Source organism: Schistocerca gregaria, chromosome 1, assembly GCF_023897955.1.
Source record: "Schistocerca gregaria isolate iqSchGreg1 chromosome 1, iqSchGreg1.2, whole genome shotgun sequence".
Taxonomy (NCBI): domain Eukaryota; kingdom Metazoa; phylum Arthropoda; class Insecta; order Orthoptera; family Acrididae; genus Schistocerca; species Schistocerca gregaria.
In genome coordinates, this window is record NC_064920.1 from 347,952,867 (window position 1) to 347,969,384 (window position 16,518).

Here is a 16,518-nt window from a genome sequence, read left to right on the forward strand (position 1 = left end):
CATTTCGTCTTCATCTACATCCTCTTCCATTTCCATAATATTGTCCTCAAGTACATCACCCTTGTATAAACGTTCTATATACTCCTTCCACCTTTCTGCCTTCCCTTCTTTGCTTAGAACTGGGTTGCCATCTGAGCTCTTGATATTCATACACGTGGTTCTCTTCTCTCCAAAGGTCTCTTTAATTTTCCTGTAGGCAGTATCTATCTTACCCCTAGTGAGATAAGCTTCTACATCCTTACATTTGTCCTCTAGCCATCCCTGTTTAGCCATTTTGCACTTCCTGTCGATCTCATTTTTGAGACGTTTGTATTCCTTTTTGGCTGCTTCATTTACTGCATTTTTATATTTTCTCCTTTCATCAATTAAATTCAATATTTCTTCTGTTACCCAAGGATTTCTAGCAGCCCTCGTCTTTTTACCTACTTTATCCTCTGCTGCCTTCACTACTTCATCCCTCAGAGCTACCCATTCTTCTTCTACTGTATTTCTTTCCCCTATTCCTGTCAATTGTTCCCTTATGCTCTCCCTGAAACTCTTTCATTCCTTCCTCTTTCATTTCTTAGCCCCAATCCATATTCACCTACTATGTTTCCTTCTCTCCCTTTTCCTACACTCGGATTCCAGTCACCCATTACTATTAAATTTTCGTCTCCCTTCACTATCTGAATAATTTCTTTTATTTCATCGTACATTTATTCAATTTCTTCGTCATCTGCAGAGCTAGTTGGCATATAAACTTGTACTACTGTAGTAGGTGTGGGCTTCGTATCTATCTTGGCCACAATAATGCGTTCACTATGCTGTTTGTAGTAGCTTACCCGCATTCCTATTTTCCTATTCATTATTAAACCTACTCCTGCATTACCCCTATTTGATTTTGTGTTTATAACCTTGTAATCACCTGACCAGAAGTCTTGTTCCTCCTGCCACCGAACTTCACTAATTCCCACTATATCTAACTTTAACCTATCCATTTCCCTTTTTAAATTTTCTAACCTACCTGCCCGATTAAGGGATCTGACATTCCACGCTCCGATCCGTAGAACACCAGTTTTCTTTCTCCTGATAACGACATCCTCCTGAGTAGTCCCCGCCCGGAGATCCGAATGGGGGACTATTTTACCTCCGGAATATTTTACCCAAGAGGATGCCATCATCATTTAATCATACAGTAAAGCTGCATGTCCTCGGGAAAAATTACGGCTGTAGTTTCCCCTTGCTTTCAGCCGTTCGCAGTACCAGCACAGCAACGCCGTTTTGGTTAATGTTGCAAGGCCAGATCAGTCAATCATCCAGACTGTTGCCCCTGCAACTACTGAAAAGGCTGCTGCCTCTCTTCAGGAACCACACGTTTGTCTGGCCTCTCAACAGATATCCCTCCGTTATGGTTGCACCTACGGTACGGCCATCTGTATCGCTGAGGCACGCAAGCCACCCCACCAACGGCAAGGTCCATGGTTCATGGGGGGGGGGATCTACAGCTACATCTAAATTTATAGCTGCACTCCGCAAGCCAAGTTATGGAGTTTGGCGCAGGGCACTTTGTGCTTCGCTGTTACTCCCCCGCCGGCCGCGGTGGTCTAGCAGTTCTAAGCGCGCAGTCGGAACCGCGCGACCGCTACGGTCGCAGGTTCGAATCCTGCCTCGGGCATGGATGTGTGTGATGTCCTTAGGTTAGTTAGGTTTAGCTAGTTCTAAGTTATAGGGGACTGATGACCACAGATGTTAAGTCCCATAGTGCTCAGAGCCATTTGAACCATTTTTTTGTTACTCCCCCGCCCCTTCCTGATCCAATCGCGAATGGACTGTGCGAAGAGCTATTGCTGAAAATCGTCCATGTGAGCTCGAATCTCTCTCTAACTTACCCATCATGATCTTTTCGCGAGCTATACCTAGGAGGAATCAATATATTGATCGAGTCTTACAGAAATTTCGCTGACAGAATTCTAACAGAAAACCACACCGTAACTCATAACTACCCTCTTGTATCTTGTGCCACTGCAGCTGGGTGAGCATTTCTGTGACTTTTGTTTTCTGAAGGCCTCCATACAAATGGAATTTGGCATACAAAATCAAGCAAGAAAAGCTCATAGAAAGACGTATCAATAAACGGTGAAACCATGGCGAAAGAGTTTTAATATAACTTCGACTTTGCAACTGATCGGCTGTTCAGTAATTTAACAAGAACTTTCGCTCTATTGTTGCTGCCTCAGGTGTGTACAGAAATGCCCAAATGTACAATTAAATATTTGTTTATGTGGCAATATGATAACTTCACTCTACTGCCAAACGAATTAAAATTCTAACGCCACGTACTGCCTCTTTGCTTAAAAAAAAAAAAAAAAAAAAAGAAAAAAAAAAGCTGTCTTGTAATACAATATTCACTACCGTAGAGCAGAAGAATCTTAAGGGTGGGTTGAGTAACTTTTAAAGTTAACTGGGTTCAAATGTTTTTTGCCAATAGCTATATTTCTCCTACAATAATCTTGTATTTAAATTTATGACTTATCTGATACGAAGTCAGAATTCGTTCTGCACATCAAAGCATCCTAAGCCACAATTCGTTCGGCACATCAAATCATCCCAAGTTCCTCAGTTCAATCTCATATTTTAATAATGTACGTTTCCTTTCATTAAAATTCTTCAATTTTCTTAAATGATCAACAATTTCACTTATTGTAGCATTTCAGGAGCGTAGCAGTAAACAGACACTGTACCACACAAGTGGCTCGTAGTGAAATTGCTTGCTTATGGAATATCGTCTCAGTTATGTGACTGTATTTGTGATTTCCTCTCAGAGAGGTCACAGTTCGTAGTAATTGACGGAAAAACATCGAGTAAAACAGAAGTGATTTCTGGCGTTCCCCAAGGTAGTGTTTTATCTATATAAACGATTTAGGGGACAATCTGAGCAGCCGCCTTCGGTTGTTTGCAGATGGCGCTGTCGTTTATCGACTAATAAAGTCATCAGAAAATCAAAACAAACTGCAAAACGATTTAGAAAAGGTATTGGAATGGTGCGAAAATTGGCAGTTGACCCTAAATAAAGAAAAGTGTGAGCTTATCGATCTGAGTGCTGAAAGGAACTCGTTAAACTTCGGTTACACGATAAATCAATCTAATCTAAAAGCCGTAAATTCAACTAAATACCTAGGTATTACAATTACGAACAACTTAAATTGGAAAAAACACAGAAAATGTTGCGAGAAAGGTTGTGTTTTATTGGCAGGACACTTAGAAAATGTAACAGACCTACTAAGGAGACTGCCTACACTACGCTTGTCCGTCCTCTTTTAGAATACTGCTGCACAATGTGGGATCCTTACCAGATAGGACTGACGGAGTACATCGAAAAAGTTCAAAGAAAGGCAGCACGTTTTGTATCATCGCGAAATATTGGACTGTGTCACAGAAATGATACAGGATTTGGGCTGGAAATCATTAAAAGAAGGGTGTTTTTCGTTGCGACGGTATCTTTTCACTAAATTCCAATCACCAACCTTTTCCTCCGAATGCGAAAATATTTTTTTGACACCGAATACATAGGGAAGAACGACCACCATGATAAAATAAGGGAAATCAGAGCTCGTACGGAAAGATATAGGTGTTCATTCTTTCCGCGCGCTATACGAGACTGGAATAATAGAGAATTGTGAAGGTGGTTCGATGAACCCTCTGCCAGGCACTTAAATGTGATTTGCAAAGTATCCATGTAGATGAAAGAGCCGGAGGGGGGAGGGAGCGAGGGATACACGTTGCAGTCAGGTCGGTCAAAGCCAAGCAGCCCGCAGAAAAAAATCTTTTACAAACGAACGAACTGCAGAATGTGCTGTCGTCACATAATCCACCAGCTCTCCACAAACCCCTCCCCATTGTTCCGTATGAAAATCGGTTTTTATATCTGAGTACTGCCGGGTGACGAGATTGGACAATATTTTGCTACTGATGATAGAAGTTTGAGCAATTTCTTAAAGAAAATGAACCATCAGCGTTTGGGCAACATTTTTGTTGATCGAGAAGATTTTTGGGAATATCCAAGTGTACTTGTATGCACTGATTTTAGTTTAATGTTATTTGTAATGATATTTGCCCTTCCGTTACCTTGTAAAATATTGAAATACTAGATGATTAGCCCGGCATTGCTCGAATATTCATTTTGACAATTTTCTATTTGCAACGCAAAAAAAGGTGAACTTTGTTTGTGCTGTAACATCGAAAAAAAATTGGAAACTTGTGGTAAGTCCCTATGGGACCCAAATGTTGAGGTCATCGGTCCCTAGGCTTATACACTACTTAATCTAACTGACACTAACTTTCGCTGAGGACAACACTCACACACATGGCCGAGGGAGGACTCGAACCTCCGACGGGGGAAGCCGCGCGTACGTGACAAGGCGGCTACCCGGCGCGGCTAAACATCGAAAAAATGTCATTCCTATTTATTCGTGAAAACATCTTCGAACTTAACAGTGGTACAAAGAAATATACATAATGAACAAATGTATAAGTACAGCTGCCTCGCGGGTCTACAACACGATTTTGCCAGTGTCTCTATGTCAACGTCTCTTCATGGCACTGTTGACAGCTATTGTTTTCGCCTACAGCCATTGGCGCTTGACACTTGAAACCTGTCAAAAGCGCTGGCAGGTGTCAGGGATTTCCTTAAGTTGACTCGACAATGGGAGTCTCTTACAAGTTAGTAGTAAGGAATTATGTAATAAAACGTCGTGCATGAAGCTGCATTTTTATGCATCTCATTCCTGGAGTATGCGTCGAACAATGATGTAATAGTGTAGGTGCATTCGGCTGTATATGTGGTTACTGTCTGCGAAATTTATTGCGAATACAGTTAGTAGCAAAGAAGTAATAAATTTAAACGTCATAAATGATGTGGCAATTTTTCACTCATCGCATCGTTTATGAGTCACATCTCCTGAATTACGTGTTGTACGTACGATATAAATTTGCAGTTACATTTAGTGCTATATGTGCATCCGGTCTGCAAAATTGGTCGAGAGTTCAGATTGTAGGAAGGAATTAATAAATTATAATGTCAGGTAATACTTTTACTGCATGAAGAGCGCAAAAGTAGTAAGCGATAAACTTCTTTCCTTTCATCGTTTTGTAGGATTGCTATCGAAAAAAAATCGAAAGGTTTTAAATTATGTCCAGATTTTGTTGCAAGTCACTAAGTGCTCTCATTCTCAAATAACAGGCGAATAAATTCTTCGAATTCGTGCGTCACAGGCTACGCTTCTTTTTCATCCACTTCCCTTTCATAGTTACATGGTTCTTACATCTAAAACGATTGTTGCCTTATAGTAAGGAATATGTGTACCAAGTTTGGTTGAAAATGGTCCAGTGGTTTAGAAGGATAGGTGGAACACACACACACACACACACACATACACACACACACACACACACACACACACATACACTACTGGCCATTAAAATGGCTACACCAAGAAGATGACGTGCTACAGACGCGAAATTTAACCGACACGAAGAAGATGCTTTGATATGCAAATGAATAGCTTTTCACAGCATTCACACAAGGTTGGCGCCGGTGGCGACACCTACAACGTGCTGACATGCGGAACGTTTCCAACCGATTTCTCATACACAAACAGCAGTTGACCGTCGTATCCTGCTGAAACGTTGTTGTGATGCCTCGTTTAAGGAGGAAAAATGCGTACCATCACGTTTCCGACTATGATAAAGGTCGAAGTGTAGCCTATCGCGATTGCGGTTTATCGTATCGCGACATTGCTGGTCGCATTGGTCGAGATCCAATGACTGTTAGCGGAATATGGAATCGGTGGGTTCAGGAGGGTAATACGGAACGCCCTGCTGGATCCCAACGGCCTCGTATCACTAGCGGTCGAGATGACAGCCATCTTATCCGCATGGCTGTAACGGATCGCGCAGCCACGTCTCGATCCCTGAGTCAGCGGATGGGGACGTTTGCAAGACAACAACCATCTGCACGAACAGGTCGACGACGTTTGCAGCAGCATGGACTATCAGCTCGGAGACCATGGCTGCAGTTACCCTTGATGCTGCATCACAGACAGGAGCGCATGTGATGGGGTACTCAACGACGAACCTGGGTGCACGAATGGCAAAATCCAGGTTCTGTTTACAGCATCATGATGGTCCCATCCGTGTTTAGCGACATCGCGGTGAATGCACATTGGAAGCGTGTATTCGTCATCGCCATACTGATATTTCACCCGGCGTGATGGTGTGGGGTGCCATTGGTTACATGTCTCGATCACCTCTTGTTCGCGTTGGCGGCATTTTGAACAGTGGACGTTACATTTCAGATGTGTTACGACCCGTGGCTCTACCCTTCAGTCGATCCCTGCGAAACCCTACATTTCAGCAGGATAATGCACGACCGCATTTTGCAGGTCCTGTACGGGTCTTTCTGGATATAGAAAATGGTCGACTGCTGCCCTGGTCAGCACATTCTCCAGGTCTCTCTCCAATTGAAAACGTCTGGTCAATGGTGGCCGAGCAAGTGGCTTGTCACAGCACGCCAGTCACTACTCTTGATGAACTGTGCTATCGTGTTGCAGCTGCATGGGCAGCTGTACCTGTACACGCCATCCAAGCTCTGTTTGACTCAAGGCCGTTATTACGGACAGAGGTGGCTGTTCCGGGTACTGATTTCTCAGGATCTATGCACCCAAATTGTAATCACATGTCAGTTCTAGTATAATATATTTGTCCAATGAATACCAGTTTATCATCTGCATTTCTTCTTGGTGTAGCAATGTTAATGGCCAGTAGTGTATATATGGGTGGAAGACGTGTTCTGTAGGTTGTGACGTCGCAATGGACCAGCAGTTGGTTCAACATTGGGTACATCTCGCCAAGTCCTTGCTGAGTTTTCTTCAGGAACCTGCTTCTCCCAGGCAAGCTTTGATTCGAGTAGTTCTCCGAGATATTTGGCTTCGTTGGTTCTCTGTACAGGTCACCAAAGGACTAAAGACAGGGAATGGGAGGTTGTTGTGTTTTGGGGTACACTAGGGCCTGGATTTTTGTTGCATTTAAGCCTATACTCCACTAAGTCTCCTTTTTCTCCAGATCGGTGTACGCTTTGTGCAGACGCCTATGTACTTCTCGTCAGGAGCGCTGTGTATTCAGAGTGGAATGTTCAAGTACACATTCTTGTGGGACGTCGGATTCAATTTGTCGGACTACAGAGTCCACTTTACTTGCTCGGACTGCAGATGTCCGCCTTTGCAGATAAATCGCTAGCAACTGTCAAATGCTACTGTGAAGAACTTGTACAACATCCCTAGCTGTCAGGCGCTGTCAAACTCCCGGGAAATATCAAGGAAGATAGCGCCGCAGATTTCCTTTCTGTTTTATGAGGTTCTGTTTTTGTTCTGCGTCTCGAAGAAATTGTTACGCACTCAATAACATTCGGGAAAACCTAAATGTAAGTAAGGTCTCATCTTCTGCGATTCTGCGAGAAATCCTTTGTAAGATGATTATTTTCAAAAACGTAAAGTAGAAGTCGTAGGAAGCTTTTAAGCCTGTAATTCTTTGGCTACACGTGGTTTTCCATGGACTTGGGGACTACCATGACTACTGATAGGTCTTCTTCTGGTAATGTGGTTAACCATGTCTGCCATGGAGTCGTCTTTCTCTCGTGGCAGTACCGTCAGCGTCTGGCACATGATATCACCGTGTCCCGGAACTTTATTGGTGGGTAATAACCTCATATGCGAGAAGATTTCTTGTGGTGTGGTAGGTGGTATCTGTTCCCCTGCACTATGCACTGCTCTGCAAAACTTAATAACGAAAGTAACTTTCGCATAACGTGCTTAGTTGGTTCATTTGGGGGAGTGGACCAAACAGCAAAGTCGTCGGTCCGATCGGATCAGGGAAGGAAGTCGGCCCTGCTCTTTCAGAGGAACCGTCTCGCCTTTTGCCTGAAGCGAGTACGTAAAGCAAGGAAAAGCTAAATCAGAATGGTCAGACGGGGTTTGAACCGTTGTCCTCCCGAATGCGAGTCCACTGCGCTAACCAATGAGCCACCTCGCTCAGTGCATGATGTGTCACTGATAAGTAAAATAATTCGAAGAAACTTGGACCGTACATAGATGTAGTATAATCCAGAAGTAAGAAATACGGAATATCGTGCGAGGTGACTCACTGGTTAGCACACTGGACTCGGATTCGGGAGGACGACGGTTCAAACCTGCGTCCGGCCATCCTGATTTAGGTTTTCCTTGCTTCACTTAAAAGCTTCAGGCAAATGGCGGGACGGTTCCTTTGAAGAGGCACGGCCGATTTCCTACCACATTCTTCCCTAATCCGATGGGATCGATGACCTCGCTGTTTGGTCCCCTACCCCTAATCAACCAACCAAATACGGAATGAGACGAACAGGAGTGGCAAAGACAATAAATTACACTGATGTGACCGCTATTTATGATGGTCCCTTTGACACTGCAAAAGCTGGGACATGATTCGTCATATGGCGTGTGATCACCACAGACGACAATGCACGCTCTAAAAAGTACTCCCATGCTGATTATAACGTTGGTATAAAGTTCTTATGGCAGTGCATTTCATTCCTCCACCAGCGCGTCTGACAATTGCTGAATGGACATTGGGGTGTGTGGACAGGCTACAGTGCATCTCCCCAAAGCATTCCCCACGTGCTCGATGTGATTTGAGCCAGAGAAACGTACAGGCCAGTCCATTCGTCGAATATGCTCTCGTTCCAGAAGCTCTTCCACATGTGCTGTTCGATACGGTTGTGTATTGTCATCCATAAAAATGAAGTCAGGGCAGACGGGGGCAAGGAGTGCAGCGTCACAACAACGTTGATGGGTGAGTGCAGTGCCATGATTAAAAATTTGGAGGCCAGCACGACCATGCAGTATTATGCCTCACCACACCACAACACCTCAACCGTCGAAATGATCCTGTTTGACAATGCTTTACTGCTTTCATATGGCGAGAGGTGGGAACATACAACGCATCCAGGAATACTGTCGAACATGATCGTTTTTGTGGTTCAAGTGTTATGGCTTGGGGAGGAATAACGTTGCATGGGCATACTGACCTACAAATCTTTGAACGCGATACACTCATCGGTCAAAGACTTTGCGATACTGTAGACCAACCCTATATGCATCTTTTCAGGGATGCTGTTGTCCTTGACTTCATTTTTATAGATGACAATGCGCGATCGCATCGATCCGGGCAGGTGACAGGGCTCTTGGAACGAGAAGATATTCGACGAATAAACTGGCCTGCCCGTTACGCTTGACTTAAATCCAATGGGGCACGTGTGGGATGTGTTGAGGACACGTACTGCAGCCCATCCGTATGCACTGTAGCACGTCCATATGCGCCAACGACCACCCAAAAATCTTCAGCCGCCCTGGAGGAGGAATGGGACGCCCTACCACAAGAACTCTTTGCCACTTTTGTGGGTCGCATAGAAGCACGTTGCAGAGCGTGTATTGCCGTCTGTGGTGATCACACACCGTATTAAGAGCCATGTCCAGCCTTTTGTAGCGCTCAGGTGTCCATCGTAAATCGTGGTGGCTTCCATGTAGTTATTATCTTTGAAAAAGTATCATTCTTCAACTTTTGTAGTCCTGTCTTCCTCAGTTGCATGTAATGTTACGGTATGGTTCAAATGGCTCTGAGCACTATGGGACTTAACATGTGTGGTCATCAGTCCCCTAGAACTTAGAACTACTTAAACCTAACTAACCTAAGGACGTCACACACATCCATGCACGAGGCAGGATTCGAACCTGCGACCGTAGCAGTCACGCGGTTCCGGACTGAGACCATCGCGGCCGGCAATGTTACGGTATATTGATAATTTTTACTTATGGACCGCCTGACAGCAACTGAATAAAACACAATTTTAGTGCCATACGCGTTTCGCCTTTATTTTCTGCAAGGCATCATCAGTGACCTGGAATATGAACATATGTTTGGAATTTGATTTACATTTTGGTCACTGTACCTGTAGGTTATAAACAGTTCTAGTGGTCCGTATTTCCTATTAAGTAGTAATGTTTTGAACTGTACTTACAGTTTGCGTGGACGATTTCCTAGATATTACGCTCCTGTTGCATTTTTGGTGTTGTTCTTCTTCTTATAAATGCCAATTTGAGTTTCTTTTTCCACGTTTCACAGCGCTATGCGCTGAACACTTGTTTCGATGCAATGTTTTGGTTTCTGTTGCCGACTGTCAGATGTTTTTGCTAAAGATCGAATATTATTGCCAAGTGAAAAAATAGATAAACTCCATTCCAAAATCAACAGAGCTCATCAGAACATAAAGTTCACACTTGAAAAAGAAAAGGAAAATCAAATAAATTTTCTTGGCATTACAATAAAAAAAGAAAATGGCAAACATACATTTAACATCTTTAGAAAATCACACTCAATAATACATTCTACATCTAACCATTTCCACAGCCAGAAACTAGAAACACTAAGACATATGCTACATAGATTAAACAGAATCCCACTCAACAAGAAAAACTATGAAAAAAATGAGTGCAACCATACAAAAAGGTAGGAACAATGAGTGTGACACACATGTAGTGCACAGGCTCAATCGAAAAATAAAAACCCTAATAGAATACAAACACATTTCCAGAATACAAGGGAACTCACAAGCTGAAAACACTCAACAACCACACACAATGAGAACACCACACAGAAAAGAACCAGATGGTACACTGTAACCTAACTAACACACAGAGTTGCAAACATCCTAAAGAGACAGGGCTTCCAAATAGCATATAAGTCTGGGAAAACCCTCCAATCACACCTAACCTGACCAGCTACCAAGAGGAACAAATTTCAACAATCAGGAATACGTAAACGTGAATGTCAAAGTTGTGATGCAGTATACATAAGTATGACATGTAAGAATTTTAAAACACGAAACAAAAAACATATCAGGTGTTGGAAGTACGAAGCAAACGTTTCAACACTTGCAGAACATTTAAACACCATAACCACCATCCTACAAACATGGAACAAGAATTGAAAATAATGAGAATAAGCCACCATGACAAACACAAGAAAACTTCCACATTCAGAAAGCCATCTCTGAAAACGAACATGTGATAAAAAGAAACCAATCGTTCCTCTCACACAACCAGGAAAAAAAACATTCCTCCCCCTTCGCCTTCTGGACACATACACACAAACACAGCCACAAAAAAAAAAAAAAACCATAACCGCCAACAACAACATTAACACACCCAAACACACACACTCTCTCTCTCACACACACACGCATACACACACAAATGCATACACGAATAGGTCACAGTATACTTCAAAAATTACACTCGAAAGTTTGGCAGTAACATTCAATCTTTGGCAAAAACACCTGACAGTTGGCAACAGAAACCAAAACATTGCATCGAAACAAGTGTTCAGTGCATAGTGCTGTGGAACGTGGGGAAAAAACCGCAAATTGGCATTTATAATAAGAAGAACAACACTAAAAATGCAACAGGAGCGTAATATCTAGGATATCGTCCACGCAGACTGTAAGTACAGTTCAAAACATTACTACTTAGTCGGAAATACCAACCACCAGAACTGTTAATAACCTATAAGTACAGTGACCAAAATGTACATTAAATTGCAAACATATGTACATATTCCAGGCTACTGGTGATGCCTTGCAGAAAATAAAGGCGAAACGCGTATGGCACTAAAATTGTTTTATTCAGTTGCTGTCAGACGGTCCATAAGTAAGCACAGTGGATAGGCCTTGAAAAACTGAACACGGATCAATAGAGAAAACAGGAAGAAGTTGTGTAGAACTATGAAAAAAATAAGCAAAATATACAAACTGAGTAGTCCATGCGGAAGATAGGCAACATCAAGGTTAGTGTGAGCTCAGCTGCGGATCGAGAAGTCCTTAGTTCAAGTCTTCCCTCGAGTGAAAAGTTTAATTTTTTTATTTTCAGACAATTATCAAAGTTCAGGCACTCGCACATAATAAACTTCGCTCTCCAAAATACAAGGACATGTTCAGATTTGCTTGGACATATGCAGGATTTGAGGATTTGACGGTCTAGACACGGAAAAATTTGAAAACGTTAGCATATGTTTTGACAGAGCACAGGGAAAACTGTGCGACTGTGAAACTGTTCCAGTCATTTGTTGCATTTTATGTGACAAACTCTTATGTTTTCATCACTTTTTTTGGGAGTGATGATTACATCCACAAGAAAACCTAAATCGGGCAAGGTAGAAGAATCTTTTTACCCATTCGCCAAGTGTACAAGTTAGGTGGGTCGACAACATATTCCTGTCATGTGACGCACATGCCGTCACCAGTGTCGTATAGAATATATCAGACGTGTTTTCCTGTGGAGGAATCGGTTGACCTATGACCTTGCCATCAAATGTTTTCGGTTCCCATTGGAGAGGCGCGTCCTTTCGTCTACTAATCGAACGGTTTTGCGATGGGGTCGCAAAATACAGACACTAAACTTATTACAGTGAACAGAGACGTCAATGAACGAACGGACAGATCATAACTTTGCGAAAATAAAGAATGCAAACTTTTCATTCGAGGGAAGACTTGAACCAAGGGCCCCTCGTTTCGCAGCTGCTCACGCTAACCACGGGACCACGGCACTCCTGAGTTCACATTGTCCTTGATGTTGCCTGTCTTGCACATGGACTACTCAGTTTGTATATTTTGCTTATTTTTTTCATAGTTCCACACAACTTCTTCCTGTTTTCTCGATTGATCTGTGTTCAATTTTTCAAGGCCTATCCACTGTGCCAAATTATAACTAAATCTGAGAGGGGTGCGATAGGGAGGTTCCCTTGTAAGAACCTTAGGCTTGCCAGACTTGCGCGTTATGAGAAAGGGGGCGTTGGAACACCGTAAACAAAGAGGCAGAGTGGAGTGGTGTAGGCAGGCGACGCGTGTGCCTCGCAGCCGGCGGTCAGTGGCCTCTGGAGGACGCGGGAGCAGCGGCTGCAGCGGAAGGCGCGCCAGTCATGGCCGACACGCGGAGACCGACGCAGGCCTTGGGTGCGCTGCTGCTGGCGCTGCTGGCGGCCGCGCATGCGCAGGCGCTGCCCGCCGACGTTTACGACCAGCGCCAGAGCGGCCGCGTCAACGTGCACGTGAGCGTCTCGGACGCCGCACTCGTCGCCATGCTGCCCCACGGCACGCTCTCGGTAAATAACGCTCGCCACATCGCAGTCTTTACCGTCGCATCTGTATTACTAAAACGCTGTGCTGGAACCCGGTACAAGCTTCAGCGTAGGGGGAACAAAAATTCGATTGTCAATATTTCGCATAATTATGGACCGAATTTAAAATTTTAAAATTCTTTCATAATCTACTCATTCAGAGTTATAGTCTTATCAAACAGAATGAGACAAGTATTACAGTTAAAAACTGTGTTTGTACTGAGGCAACGTATACTGACGGTGCGCAAGTATACGGATTTCATTCATCAAGTATTTGACAATGAGAGCGACTTTTAGCCAAGTTTAAACATAATTTCAAACCTTTACGACATTTTTACTCGCCGACACCTCTCAAAAAACGATGAAAGGAAAAGAAGTTTATCGCTTACTACATTTTCGCTTTTCGTGCAGTCGAACTTCAGCAGCAAGCGTAACGTTTTACCTTGTTACTTCTTTACCACTAACTCCATTCGCAACAGTTGTCGCAAGCTGTGTCCACATCTGCCGCTGAATGTACGCACAAAAATATATCATTGTACAAGACATAGTTGACAAGGTATGACCTCAAGTACACAGATGCGTGAAAAACTGCCGCATTATGTACGCTATTTTAATTTATTACTTCTTTGTTACTTACTCTATTCGAAATCTAATTTGCAGGCAGTATCCGCATATACTAGTGAATGTACCTGCAAAATTATATTATCGTACGGCCAATGGTTCAAGAGGTATGACGTAATAAACATTTAGATACCTGAAAAAATTAGCTTTTCTTTAAAACGGCGTCCAGTAAAACTTCAACATCAGGCATAACGTTTTAATTTATTACTTTTTTTACTACTGACTCTATTTGCAACACAGTTAGCATACAGTGTCCACCTACACCACTTAATGTACGTATAAAATTATGTCGTGGTACGATACATATTTCAGGACAATGATGTTATAAACACGGAGATGTGTGAGAAACTAGCTTTTGATTAAAATGGAGTGCAAATTACCGAGTTCATATTCATATAGTCTTTCATAATGAGAGCGTTTGCCGGCCGGTGTGCCCGAGCGGTTCTAGGCGCTTCAGTCGGGAACCGCGCGACCGCTACGGTCGCAGGTTCGAATCCTGCCTCAGGCACGGATGTCTGTGATGTCCTTAGGTTAGTTAGGTTTAAGTAATTCTAAGTTCTAGGGGCTGATGACCTCAGATGTTTAAGTCCCATAGTGCTCAGAGCCATTTGAACCATTTGAGAGCGTTCGCGACTCTCTACTTTCCTAAAGTTCTCCGTCGTTTCTAGGTTCCCGGTTAATACAATACAAACGAGGTGGCGGTGGGGGGTTGAGATTGTTTCTTTCAGCCGTTTTCGCCTGCGTTGGGGAAAGTCAGTCTTTAAGTTATTGTTCTTTTAATGTAAGATTTTCCTTTTACGTCTTGCCTTACTCTACCCCTGTGGCTTCATGGTTCTACCACTGGACTGATGAAATGTGCCGGATTTGTTGTTGCGCGCACGTATGTTCAGCCTGTGAATATGCGACTTTCCCTGACTGGAAGGTTCTCTACATCTGGTCAGGCCACATATACAACTTGCCTTTCTTGCAGTAAACATAATTTCTGATTTCTAGACTTTCTACTGATTTTCGAACTTTATTGTTACTATTCTACTTTATTCTCCGATAGTGAACTGAGGGATGGGGAGAATTTATGTGTGTAAAAATATAAACGCTTTTACCAAATGGTTCTTTTCGGGAGGGGGAGGGGGGGGGGGGGAGTCATCGAGCGTGAAGACCTTGTTGGATCTGCGGCTTTTGGGATCGTGGGAGCAGTAAAACAGATACGCCATAGGTTGTATTTTAAAATGAAAGACGCGCATTGTTCAAATGGTTTAAATGGCTCTGAGCACTACGGGACTTAACATCTTTCTACCTTCCGCTCTTATAGTCGATCGGCTTAACACGCCCCTTCCGGAGCCAGTGTCTCTGGGGGAGAGAGGCGTTCCTAAATGATTGAAAATGAAGCGCAGACCATTCCCGCTTACAAGAAAGGTCAGCAAGCAGACGCACAAAACTACAGGCCTGTATCTCTGACGTCAGTCTGTTGTAGAATATTGAAACGTTTTAAGCTCGCGTATTATGACGTATCTGCAGACTGTAAATCTCCGTTGTAGGAAACAACATGGTTCCGTAAACAACAATAGTGTGAAACCCAGCTCACTCTGTTAGTCCACGAAATCCAGGAAGCAGCAGGTACCGGCGCTTAGATTGTCGCCATGCTCCTTGACTTCCGGAAAGCGTTCGACACAGTTCTGCACTGCCGTCCAGTGAACAAAATACGAGCGTACGCAATATAATACCAAATGTGTGACCGAATGGGAGAATTTCTAGCAAACAGTACACAGCATATCACTCTCAACGGAAAGAAGTCTTCACACACAAAGTCACTTCGGCGTTTCCCAACGGAGTGTTATAGACCATTAATTTTCACGATGTAATATAATTGCAGAACAACCACTGGAAGCAGTTACATTCATAAAATACGCCGGCCTTCTTTGGTAAGTAACACCTTTTAGTTTTATTCATAATTCGAATACACCCTGTTATTCCCCTATTCTGGCTACAAAACCGTGTTTTTGAACAGAATGTGCACTCTGTGCAATAGCCTTACGCCACCTTACTCAAGGGCTCGTGTTCCCAAATGGTACCATTCGACTGGTCGATATCGGAGCCAACGTCTCACTGCGTCAATAATCTCCGGGCAATCCGTTTACTGCTTCCAGCGCAGTGCATCCTTCACTGGGTCGAACAGATGGAAGTGTGAAGGTGTGAGATCCTGACTGTAGGGTGGATGAGGAAGAACAGTCCAATGAATTTCTGTGAGCTCCTGTCGGGCTGCAGACTTGTTTGGGGCCTTATGTTGTCACAGAGAAGTTCGTTTGCATTCTTGTGGTGACGGACATTCTGAAGTCGTTTCTTTAATTTCCCGAGGGTAGTAGAATAACACTTCCGAGTTGATCGTTGCACCGTGAGAGAGGATATCAAACGGAATAACATCTTCGGAGTCCCACAAGACAGTGGCCATGACTTTACCGGCGGAGCGTGCGGCACTGAACTTTTCCTTCGAAGGAGGTTGTCACTTAGTTTCCGGTCCCAAGTTGGAAAATTGCTCGTGCCAAGCGAGCAGCTCCGTACAGATGGTGCTTCGTTGCTCTGCATGACCTTCTGTCAAGAGCGGACACACACGTTTCAGTATCCCAACTGGTGGACGAGGTGTTTGAACGTCATCCGTCGATCACC

The 16,518-nt window shown here is 43.5% G+C and overlaps 1 protein-coding gene across 1 annotated transcript in view; it reads left to right on the forward strand.

The window, feature by feature from the left end:
• The first annotated feature begins 13,005 nt into the window (after positions 1–13,005).
• The window catches only part of LOC126345073 (uncharacterized), a 30,251-nt gene continuing 26,738 nt past the window's right edge, over positions 13,006–16,518 (forward strand). Inside the window, exon 1 of the mRNA XM_050002073.1 lies at positions 13,006–13,221. Coding sequence (XP_049858030.1) covers positions 13,039–13,221 — 183 coding nt within the window. The 5' untranslated portion in view covers positions 13,006–13,038. The remainder of the gene's footprint in view (positions 13,222–16,518) is intronic.